The sequence below is a fragment of the Arvicanthis niloticus genome, chromosome 27, assembly GCF_011762505.2.
Source record: "Arvicanthis niloticus isolate mArvNil1 chromosome 27, mArvNil1.pat.X, whole genome shotgun sequence".
Classification (NCBI taxonomy): domain Eukaryota; kingdom Metazoa; phylum Chordata; class Mammalia; order Rodentia; family Muridae; genus Arvicanthis; species Arvicanthis niloticus.
In genome coordinates this window covers 24,456,842-24,469,570 of record NC_133435.1, presented here as the reverse complement: position 1 = coordinate 24,469,570, position 12,729 = coordinate 24,456,842, and the positions used below count along the sequence as shown (strand labels likewise).

The 12,729-nt window shown below is 40.7% G+C and overlaps 1 protein-coding gene across 4 annotated transcripts in view; it reads right to left on the bottom strand.

The window, feature by feature from the left end:
• The window catches only part of Prkg2 (protein kinase cGMP-dependent 2), a 103,540-nt gene that overhangs the window by 42,483 nt on the left and 48,328 nt on the right, over positions 1-12,729 (bottom strand). For all 4 annotated transcript variants that reach the window (XM_076926429.1, XM_076926428.1, XM_076926430.1 and 1 more), the window contains 3 exons: positions 6,276-6,353; positions 4,977-5,071; positions 1,842-1,910 (listed from right to left, as the gene is read on the bottom strand). In XM_076926429.1, coding sequence (XP_076782544.1) covers positions 1,842-1,910; positions 4,977-5,071; positions 6,276-6,353 — 242 coding nt within the window. The remainder of the gene's footprint in view (positions 1-1,841; positions 1,911-4,976; positions 5,072-6,275; positions 6,354-12,729) is intronic.

The window sequence follows — 12,729 nt, the reverse complement described above, 5'->3', positions numbered from 1 at the left end:
ATCAGATGTACTTCCCACCCCTCATTAATATGCATGTAAATTAAACTTGTAAAGGACATAAAACTATTACATTTCATCCATAGACTCTGAGGGACTCTCTCTGACATGAACAATTACAGATGACGTTCATTCATCTCTTTTCTCACAGGTCAGAGCTTCTGGAGCAATTACAGCACAACTAATGTTATTTAGCACATGTGCATTGTTTTAAAGAAACTCATAGAAAGCAAATCTGTTATTTGGAAGATATTGAACTAATACATTTTCTATCTGACAGCTGTCCTGCAAGAATTGTTTGCATCTAAGTACATTTTGCACTTTCTCGTTCCTGTGTCTTTGCAGGCTTACTTCCCCTGGAGTGACTTCTACATTTTCTCTTTGGTTAGAAAATGTCCTGTTTTGAGGCCCCTTTCCACACTTAAAAATAAAATACAGCCATTTCCCCTCCACAGCTTCATGACTGCTTCTTTTTCTCCCATGGTGCTATGGGAACCTTGGGGCCTGGTGGCCGGATGCTGAAATGAGTCGAGAAACCTGGGCAGTAGCCCCCTGTCCAATCACAGAGGCCACTGACGGAGAAGACCTTTTACCTACTTGGGTTCACTTGTCTTATCTGCAGGAAAGAATCAGAATAGCTTAGAGAAGTATTAAAATTACGGTTAACTTTTTATATATCTTGACACTAGGATTGTACGGGTTTACATTTATAGTATCTGGCTTTTAGAGACAACAGAGAAATCTATAGACAAAGTAGTCGTGGGTTTTAAGCTTCCTTGAATGTACTATGAGATGGTTTGGATCTGTGGAGGGGTTATTGGTTATGCATTGGCAACTGACAAAGGTGCATTATGAAGCTGACAAGGTCATTCTCTCTTTCCATAATTGAAAATTTTCCTGATAGATGTTCTATATCCTTCCCAGTGCTTCACATCTATGACTCCATGTTCAGTAAATGGTATAGACAATTAGCCACTGAACATATTCCACTGTTAAACCTTGCCATTTTACTGATTTCGTTAATCTTTTACAAGAGTACGTCTTATTTCTTTTGATGACAGTATGGCTTTACATAGACGATGGTTCTGTTTTTGTTTACGTGAGTTGTGTTCTTTGGACTGGCTACATAGTCAGTGACTATTTAACTGGTTAATGAAGGGTCCAAGAAGCCAGGTTAAAATTGGCTTTGAAGTAGAAAAGGATATAAAATGAGGCTTATTTTTAAAAAGTAACCTAAAAACAATATCAATATTTGTGCATATAATAAAAATTGCTACAGATGGCCCTGCCTCTCTGGAATGATAACAATTAGTGACTATTTTTACTTCACGGGAAGATTCTGGGCAGGGGAGATGGCTCAACAGTTAGTTGTTCTTTCAGCTCCTTTCAGTTAGCTGTAAAGGACCCATATTTGGTTCCTGGAGCCCAAATCAAGTGGGTCCCAATATCCTGTAGCTCCAAGTCCAAGGATTGGAAGCTCTTCCTGTTTCCTTGGATACTTGCTCTCATACGGCGTGCCCACAGACACACAAATAAATCCATGAAAACACTAGCAAACTGAGTTCCTTGAAAGACATGGAATTTAAATCAGCCCATTGCTGATAATTATGTATCAACTTTGCACACAAAATATTTAGCCTGCCAGCATCTGCCACTGCAGAGACAGACTCTGATCACAAGGCCCGGTTCCTGCTCATGAATTTTAATGGCGTGTACTTGCAGCTGAGTATTGGCCAGCATTCCCAAGTAGTGATGAATCTGAAAACAGAGAAGGCCTCGGAGTAACAGATGCCAAGTCTTTGAAAGTAACAGGTGCCTGCCTTCTCTGACACTGGAACACTCACTCTCGATCTATCACGAGGCACGCGACATCATTTTCTTCTGCAATTATATTGGCTGATCTGACGTCATCACTGCAAATGGAAAAAGGGAAGTCAGTTTTCACCACAATTAGAAATTAAAAGTTCGTTTTGGTTAGGGAACCTACAACTTTATGTGAATTCACACACCCAGTAGCTAAAGCATCCAAGGACTGCATGGATTAGAAGAAAAAAAAAAAAAAACACAGTATTTTATATCCAACCCTTCTAAGATATGGATTTGAAATGTGCCCCAATAAAGGTTGTGTACACAAAGAGTTCAGGGAAGGTAACTGTATTGGGAGCCTGAGAGAATCACCAGCTGCAATACAGAATCTCATTTGCGTTTGTCACAATCAGAATAGAAGAGATCTCTTCCATCAAAGGAGAATCACAAATGAACAAGGAGGCAGCACAGAGACCAACAGATCAGAGAAATGTACCGGGAGATGGTCAAGTGCATGCCCTACAACAAAGCAGTTAAAATGGAATCCAGGCTTGTGTGCACAGAGCTGCAGCAACAAATTCACTGAATACTGAAACACTTTCATGCCATACGATAGAAAAATGGATTTTTCCCCCCTCAGGAAAATCTCTGATATTAGTATCACTTAAAGATGAACCATGGCAAAATTGGCACTGTTACCTTTCTGGTACATAATGCAACACAGACTCTTACCATGACCTCTTAGATATGAGTCGTATATGAGCCGAAGGCAATCTAACTGTCTAAGTAACATTGATGGGTCAAGAATCAGGTAAAGTATTTCTTCATATTGACTTAACGTATTGATTTTCTCCCTCCATTAGATATAAATTAGAGTCTAATGAAAGGCACAGACATAGTATCCAGTACTCAGAGACTCACTTAGAGTAACCCAGGAGTACTAACAAAATGTGGGCATCACAGGGACAGCTCTGGACAATTCCATGAAAAATACCAACTATGTGTTCCTTGGCATGTCCTTAGTGGGAGGACAGAGAAAACTCAAGCAGCCCATCTCTTGTGTGCCCAAGGAGCCCCCTTTCTTTCTAGATGAAATCCAAAGACCATCTTATGTAGTTTACAGTTGGTCTTCAGTTTATAGGGTTCCTGCTAGAGGGTATCAGTGAAAATAATTGAGCCTCGGGGAATTTTAGGCAAAGGTGGGATAACTTTGGATCAGTTTACACAAGCAATTAAAAGCAGACCCAGAGACAGAGGTATGAATACTGGTAGAAGCAGAAGTGGAGTAGAGAGATCAAGTATGTGTGGACTCACACAAACACAGGCACGGATATGACCTTGGCTTCTGAGTTCAGAGCAAGGGACTGCTTAAGGCATTTGTAAAGCCTTACAGGTGCACCCCATGACTGTCACAAAAATCATTCTCCGCACACACTACAACAGGGTCCCACATGTGCCTTCAAAGTAACTGTCTGTTAAGTGCCATGGATTTATTTTTATGAATAAAATTCTGAAAGAACTCCTGAGACCATTTAATGTCATTTTAAAAACATGAAACAGAAGCAAGGCTGAGAGTGCCGTCAGCAGCCCTAAAACATGGGGCCATAAAAATGTGCAAAAAGGGGAAAAATATGTGTATCAACATTTCCTTCCCATTCATTTTAGCTTTGTGCTTTCAGATGCTTCGGGGAGCTGGTTGTCTGTGTTAAACATAAATCCTTGTGTTTCCTATAGGAAAAGCACTATAATTGGCTGGCTGCAACAGACAGCACAGATTACCTCAGGTCCAGCAAAACCAGAGAGCACAGTTTCTCTCAAGAGAAACTTAATATCTATACTCCATTTATAGACTTTCGTATCTGCAAGGTTTGTTTGTTTTACTTGAATGTGGGAAGGTAATTATGATAGTGCAAAAAAAAAAGACAATTTAATTATTATCAAAGTAAGTTCATTACCAGCTAGAAGTTAAGAAAGAAAAGCTCAGCCTGTCTTTAAATTCTACTTGGAAATTGCTTACATAATAGCTAAAGCGCAGTTTATTATGTTTTACTATTTGAGCTCTCTTTGAAAAATAAGAGATGTAAGGATTTTGAATAATCAGATGTGTCTCTGGGTAATTGTGGAGCGTTTTCTCCATTATATAACCTGTCATGCATATCAGCCAAACAGGAGTTTCATGGGTGAACGTGAAGAAAACAGAGCAGAGAGAATTGAATAGGCTCTTCAATAACTCTTCTCTTCAAACACAAACTTGCAATAAAACCATTTGATGGTAATATAAAATTTAAGTGCTTCCTAAATAACTGTCAATTACTCACTCAAAAACATGTTACTCAAAAAATGTGCCTTTTTCTGAATTCTATCTTGTTATTTTATGAAGCTATTTTTATTCAGAAAAATTATTTCTTTCTATGTGTGCATTTGTTTGTTTTGTTTGAGGAAGTACAACGTTTTTCTCAAGCCACTTATCAGCCTTTAAAAAGATATTTCCATAACATAGGTCAATTGTAAATAAGTTTATACTTCAAAAGAGAGACGGGTCACATAGAAATTTCAGACACACTATTTTGAGCTGATGCTAAGACTTGCAAATTGATCTCATAAGAAAGTTCCTAAAAATTATTTTTTACATGATGTTTTAAAGATACCCAGTGTGTGAAAAGTTTGTGACGTTTTAAATTTTTCTATTCAGTTATTTAGTGTATGTGTGTGTGTTTGTGTGTGTGTGTGTCTATGTGTGTGTATCTGTATGCCATGGCACACATGTGAAAATCAGAGGACAGTCTAGGGGAGTCAGTTCCCTTCCTCCATCATGTGGTTCCTGGGGATCAAACTCAGGTCCTTAGATTTGGCTGCAAGCCCCTCCATCCACTGGCCCTTCTTATCAGCTCTCTTTTCACATTTTAATAAAAAAAGAAAATTGTTGATCAGGATACTTTTTGTAAACCACAGCAGTGTAATAGCTGTCTCTAACATTGTTTAGCTAACAATTTCCTTGCTTTACAGTCTTTTGCTAATGTTTTTAAGCTAAGAGTTAATCTAACACCATCTTGATCCTACCTATATAAGACTTTCCAATTTCTTTCTGTGCAAACTTAGTGTGTGGGTAGTGTTGACATAGAAAACAGTCAAAGCCTTGTGTCTGAGTGTGATGTATGAATCCATGAACTCACCTGATCAGAGCCTTTTCTCCAAAGTACTCTCCTTTCTGCAGTGTTTTGATCAACTGTGGCTGATCATGGCCCTCTGTGCTCTGTGTGACTTTCACCTAGAGGAAGAAAGACATTCAAAACAGAGATTAAGTAAACAAGGGGTCTGAATGCACAGCTGTCACACAAACTCACAGAACTATCTGAAGGAGGGAAAAGAAGAGGCCACAGTAGTGGTACAGTAGTCAGGACAGCATACTACACTCTGCTCTGGTTCAGGCAGGTATGAGACAACCCTCTGTAACAGGATAATCTCTTCCCAAACCAACCATTCAGATCACCTCTCAAAGTCAGTTTTTATTTGTGTTTCTATTTATTTTGATTTTTGAGGCAGGGTTTCTTAGTGTCACCATGGCTGTCCTGGAAGTCACTATGTAGACCAAGCTAGCCTCAAACTTGGAGATTTTCCTGCCTTTGCCTCCCAAGTACAGGGATTAAGGGTATGAGCCATTATGCCTGACTCCAAAGGACAATTTTAAGAATATAAATCCAGTGATCCTTCCTGAGAGATCCTCAAAGCAAATAGTCTTAGTCTTATAGGGATTTTTGTTGCTTCAAAAAATTCTAACAGACTTGATAACTTAATCAAGAATCAGTCTGAGGCTTGACCACAGGTAGGCTATATCATATGGACTCCAAAACAATGCAAAATGATGCCATGGAAGGGCTCACAACTCAGTGTCCATTTCAAAGTGAACCACAGGCTAGGAGGGTACAGCACGGAAACCCAAGCTTACAATGTTCTTTATTTGAGCTAGAATTAGTCCTCTTTAATATGTCATTAGGCATTGTTTCATGTTGGCTAGAGCTTGTGATTGATATTTATGTGTTTTACCATGAATTAATATTTTGAAATGCAATTCCTGTATCAGCCAGAATTCTCTCATTGCCTGTTGAGCTCATCATACCTGTTACAGTAAAACATTATTTTAGGCCCATTCTTGGCCATTGGGCTGACTGACAATCAGATGCTCATTCCTAAAAAGGGACTTTAGAAATAAACCAGTCACCATAGACATTATACACAGTGAGGCTTCCACAGAAAATAAAGTAACCTGTGTGCAGTTACTGACAAAGCACTACGTCACCTGTGGTCAATCAGGAGTATTCTGTGCACTCATCTCCAATCCAGGGACTCTAGCAGAGATGTCTCATCACCCTTTCAGTCAGGGGTTCCTCCACAGCCACACACAGCATCACCACACTGTCAGTACATTTAACCCAGCACAGGGTTTTTTGCCTTAAGCTTTACTTAGAATTTACCTTTCCTTTTGCCAAAATGAAAAAGGTGCTCCCTTCTTCTCCTTCTCTGATAATATAATCTCCTTTGTCATAGTATTCCTATTGGGATGACAAAAAACAAAATATCAGATCAAGTCAATGCCTATGACTGAAGACATACAGGAAAAAGAGCCCTTTGTGTCTTTAAGTGAGTGTGGGCTGCCTGTGAGCTTACCCTACCTATCATTAATGCTGTGGTAAAATTAAAAAGTGTTGCTTTATTGACCAGCTAGAAGATCTGTGCTTGTTCTTATCTTTTCTCGGAACCTTCACTTGGCAATATTCACTTTCCGTTACAGAGGGCAGAGATATGGTGAGAAGAGAGAACAAGATGACAGCCAGGGATACACTGTGATCTCACCTCTGGCTGAACTGCAATGTCTAGTAACTGTCTAAAAAGTAGGTCAAAGGTTCAGAAAGGAATGCGTGATTGAATGATAGCTTGAAAATACTCCCAGTGGGTATGAGGAAAGGCAGCCTCTGTTTCTAACTCTGTGAAACAGCAATACCTAGAAGGAGTTCATACATACAACAGGTAGCTCTGCTATGTGCACTGTTTCTAAAGGGTCTTCATCAGAAAAGGTCCCAGCAACATCAGAACCTACATGTGCAAATTCCTGCTTTAGTGTTGATTTATCTTCATAAAACTGCAAATGATCACTTCTTTCTCCTTTTTTGTATTAATTTTTCTATCTTTCACACATAGTTGTGCGATTTGAGACTTTTTGTTGAGAAGGAAGTATCCAGTTGTCAGAGCAAAAGAGCAACCCAGCATCATGGGACACAGACAGATCATATTGCCCCCTTCTATGTTGTCTTAGTTTGAGATTATTTCAATTCAGAGAAGATGGATTTTGTAATGATTTCTACACACAAAGTGATTCCTACAACAAAATTGACAACATAATTTCGCTCATTTGTTTCCTTTTGACTGGAAAATAAATTCTAAACTAAACTACTTTAATGTGTTTGCTTTTCAAAACCTTCCTGGTCATTTAAGCAAAATGGCCAAAGTGTAATAGAACAAACCTTTATAGACTGAACATTATTCCTCACGTCAATAAAAACACCTTTTATTCTCATAATGTTGTATACACTTAATTGGATATTTCAACATCTCTCAGACAGATACATGAAGCCAAAAGAACCAGATACTAAGCCCAGTTCTACATGGGATTGCTTTTAACTGAACACATCAGCTGAGAACCTTGACCTTCAAAGCTATAGAAGTGTGTTAGCTTTTTGTAGCTTCTAAAACCAATGAGCCCAGACCTAGTAGCTTAGAGCAACTACCTTTGGTTAGCTTAATGTTTCTGTGGATCGGAAAGCCCTAGGACAGAGGAGAGCAGCTACTTGAGCTCTTTCACGATTGAGTTTGAGGTATTAGTAGGGACTGCATTCCATCCCGAAACCTCCAGGTGCAGGAAATGTGTTTCTAGTTCACTGTGATGGCTGGCTGAACTAGCTTGTAGGGAGAGATGGCATTTCCTTCTAGGCTGTCAGTGGGGAGTCAGCAGGGCTGCTCTGAGCTGCTGGAGGCCTCTGCCTGCCATATTCCCCTTGACATCTCAGAACAAGCATGACATGTGAGATTCTTACTCATAGACTCTCCCCTAGTTTCCACTTCTGGTTCCACATAGAATGATTCTCTTCTTTCAAGGATTTCTGTAATTATACTCAGCCCATCTAGCCAACAAGGGACTGGGTGTGGTCGTGTGTGAGTACAATTCTGTATACCCCCGGAATACATCTTAATATGGTGAATGTTTATTTAATAACTGACGTATTATGGAAAGGGACTGTGGTATGTGCTTTACGGCCATATCTCTGAACCTCGATTTGTTCTTCTGTATCTAAGGCACCTAGCATTGTCTGAGGATGAAGTAGAAGTACTCATGAAATACATGGTAGATTTTTTTGGTACACACCAGGAACCTAGCTACTGTTTATTTCTGTGACAAGGCTGCAAGCTGACTCTCAGAGTCATCTATGGCTATCCAAGGAAGTGATGCTTCTGTTGTCAGTATTCACCATATGGTTAAATTATGTCCTAGAGAATAAGGCAGTGGTAATGCATCTCACTTCCGAGCCAGACCCATGAACCATTCCATGTGCACATCCTTAATGGCATGGCCTAGAGGGACCTTGAAACCCATTTGCTAAATGAAGATGGCAAAGTAGCCATCAGTTTACATCTCCAGATGACTGGGTGAACCTAACCGGTGGACCGGTCTGTGAATGAGAGATGAACTCTGTTTTACACAAACAATGAGGTTTTGCATTCACTTCACTTAGCCCAGCTCTTTGGTTTTTTTCTTATTTCATAGTTTTCAGAAGTCTTCTCTATGGAGATGCTCCATTTTACAGTGCCAGTAACTATGACCCTTTAGCAATGATCACACCCCTGCAATTCAAGGTATCCTCCTCCTGTAACTAATTAAAATACCAATCACTTCAGTAAAGTAGCAGTGTCCTGTCAGGTAAACCATGGCTGAGGATGTCCCTTATACCCTTCCCATCTGGGTCCCCATCACGCACATGGAGCAGAAACGACATGAGAACTTTCTGACAGGCTACCGGGCTGTTCTTGGACTATTACAAAACCTCTTACATGTGCAGAGGTGTGGTTTTAATTCCTGACAACCAGTAAGTTCAGAGGGTACAAGCTTGAAAAGGGAACATTGAGAAAGAGCCTTATTATTTCTTAAAGGGCAGCTTCCCCACTGGAATCATCCCAGGAATGGTTCTTTGTCACCTCAAACCGTGGAAGGAAGGCAAATAATACCTCCCAGTGTGTCGACAGTAACTCATGGATCAGGAAAGGCTGTGGAAATAGGTCAGACCAAAAATATACAGTGGTGACAACTGGCCGTGAAGGTAGACTGACTGTCCAGTATTTGTCAACTGGGGAGTGCTGCCAGTCAGACCAGGGCAGCTACCGCAACCAAAAGGGGAAGAGCAAACAGTGTGGTGGCTGCCCTGTGGTAACATTGCAAAGGGTCCCTTAGAAGACCAAGAAGCCATGGCTCTACCCTGTGCGGAGTCGGTTTTCTAGCATGTTCCCTGTAATAAGGAATTCACTTCACATGTTTGCTTGATATACCCGTAAAGGTACACACACATAGACACTTACGGAAAATATAAACTGTCTTTGAAACCATGACTACACAAGCTCCTTTGATTTTGCAAAACTGTTCCACCGAATCACTTCCGTGAACTAGTAATGATCTACCACCCACGGCCTGAAAAAACGTCTTTAAAGGAAGATGCCTAGAAGCTCGAAGAGAGACGTAACAGATGTGAAAAAAAAAACAAAAAGAAGAAAATGAACTTGAGAGCAGACTAGAAAACAATACAAATGGACAGTGGCCTCTACAGGCATTACTTTTCATTGTAAGGAAGGCATGCTTTTTTGTACTGATGTGGCAAAAGGCAAGAAACTGAGTTTCTATACAGAAGACATAAGAACTAGGAAGAAACTCAGGAGTGATGGAGGAAAATCAAAGCCCAGACTTCCTGACAGAATCTGTGCTATGAACCTTCATCGCAAAGAAGTGTTGATGACAGGCAAGATGTAACACATATACATGCGCACACATACACACATGTACAACTCGGTCTCGAAACCTGTGCCTAGAGCTGAGGAGACAGCTCAGGCAGTAAGGTGGTCATCTTACACAAGCCTGAGTACTTGAGTTTGATCCCCCAGCGTCCATATTTTTGAAAACTAAACATGAACGCGCTTGCTCTAATCCCAGCACTAAGGAGACAAAGGCAAGCGGACTCCTAGGGCTCACTGGGCAGCCAGCTTTGTCTAATCTGTGCATTCAGGCCGATGTGAGACCCTGTTCAAAAGAAAAAGGGGGTTGGTGCCCAAGGAATGACACCCACTGGTTGGCCTCTGACCTCCTTACTCACGCACATACACATTTGTTCACACCTGTACACTCACCTGGACTGCACGTAACACACACAGAGCACTCATCCAAAGTACATATAACACACAGAAAACACTCACCCAAACTACACGTAACATACACACAGAGAGACTAGACTTGGCCGAACATGATTTAATATGGAAATCTCTGGAAGGAAGGAGCAGACTATGGCACACTCTACATGTTTGTTTCTAGGTATGGTAGAGGAGACAGGTTTTATTGTAGATGTGAGGGAGAGTACAGCCAAAGGCATCTGGAAGAATTCATAGCAAGGGGAGAAAGACTAGACTAACATAACTGAACGGGCCATGAAAGCAGAGAAGGGAGAAGAGAGAGAGAGAGAGAGAGAGAGAGAGAGAGAGAGAGAGAGAGAGAGAATGAATAAGGATCAAAAGAGACAGTTGCCTAAATGGCAAAATTGCATAGGAATGGGAAGCTGGAAAAAGGGAAGCCACGCCCTTAAAAGCCACGCCCCAGAAGCCACGCCCCTGCGCTAAAGAGGTTTAGAGCCCAGGGTGTGAGGAACTAAGAGGAGACACTAGTAGTGATTGCTTTGTCATGCTAAAAGACTCCAGAGTTAATCTGGGGTTTCTTTGGAACCTGCCAGCTCTACTGCTTGGTACAGGAAACTGATCCTCTTTTCTGCACCTTTCTCCCCAAACACAACGAAAAACTGGCTCCCCTGCCAACCTCTAAGCGGCATTTCAGACACCCCTTTTCTCAAGAAAGCATGGAGATGAATTGCAGGAACTCAGCCGGGCCTTCATCACAACTCCCTGCACTGGGAGATTGACTGTGGGGAGGATCTGTTTTGTAAATTGCTCACTTTCCTCAGAACTAAACAGATTCCATTACTCCCTTGGTAATCACCTCCACAGCTGAGGATTTTCACACGTGACAGGGATGCATTTGTTTGCCAGGTGTGAATAAAGAGCCCATGGGGCTGTTGTCTGCAGAGGCTGATGTGTAATCAAGCTTTCCTAGAGTGTTTTAAAAGATGAAGCTTACAAACTTGAATTGTGTGCTAATTAATCCTGCATTCGAGACCCATCTCTGTACCCTGTGGCTGTTGCCTATAGGCGCTATAAATATGTCTAATTGATCATTTATTTTTAATGACACCAAGTTCTCATAGTCACTGTTAGAGCAGAATTTTCCTCTGGTGAAACCACTCTCTTAGTAGTATATTAAAAACAGATGGGGGAGTAACAACAACAACAACAACAACAACAACAACAACAAAATTTATACAAATAGGGCTTCTCTGGCCTGAAAGGAAACACACCCTAAGAACTTGGGATGAATTATTAATTTGTAACATCTGTGATTGGCTTATGTTACACTGGGGAAATCCCGGAGGAATGCAGAGTACACAGGCTTGTTGAATCTGACTTCATATCTGAAGTCCCAGGGGACAGGAGATGAGGCATGATGTCCCCCTAGCCTGCCTTTGCTTAAGGATTTGATGGACTCCATGACTATACATGGAAACATTACTGATGGCGCTTAGGTTTAGGATAAAATAGTCCCTGCTTCTCTCTCAACACATAGGTGTTTACACTGTATTTTATGATTGACAGATCTATTTGTCAACAGATGGATGGGCTGTTCTTTCTTCCTTCCTTCCTTCCTTTCTTTCTTTCTTTCTTTCTTTCTTTCTTTCTTTCTAACTTTGTTCCAACTGAAAGCAGCTCTGTGTAAGTGCCACATCCAGAAATGATATTGCCACCAACCCCCTACCTCCTCTTAATTTCTGAAAGGTCATTTTGGTTTCAATGAAAGGGACCCCCAAGAAAGTGAGAGAGGCTATTTGCTTTTTCCAAAGTCATAATCTTCAGAATCTAAAGAGGTTTACAAAAAATGAGTATCATTAAAAAGCAAGGTACATTATAAAATTGTTTTTTCACAATGAGGCTTGATGAATCTTAAACTAAAACCAGCCATCTGGGGGATGCCAGGAATAAGCCTTTGAACACTTTCCAATCTGTCATTTGCCTCTAGATATTGAAATAGGTAAAGTACTCAGGCGTGAGCTCTTCAAACGTGCTGAGTATAGACTGCTTCAGGGTCTGGCTTCTGGGCACCACCCCCACAGCAGCAGCGTGCCCTTTCTGTACCCTGCTTCCTAATTATGCCTCAGTGACTCCTTTATATTGTGAAAACTCGGCAAGGGATTGTGATGTTAATTGGAGAAAATCAAATGCCTCTTGAGTAAGGCAGATTAGTTGTATGAAATGTACTAAAAAGATTAAAATATGTAAATCAAATTTCACTTTACACATGCAAATTTCTTTCTGCAAGTTCCAAGGCTACCTAACCCTTGCTGGTCCCATATCTCAGTGTGAGCTGGCCTAAGATTTCTCACAACTGGACATGGCTCCTAGTCTCGGGACTTGGTGGTCTACCATCTTTTCCTCTTTATTCATTTACAGTACTAATAATATGACTAGATCCTAAGATCTAATGATTATTTTTTATTTTTAACTTTAACATTTCTT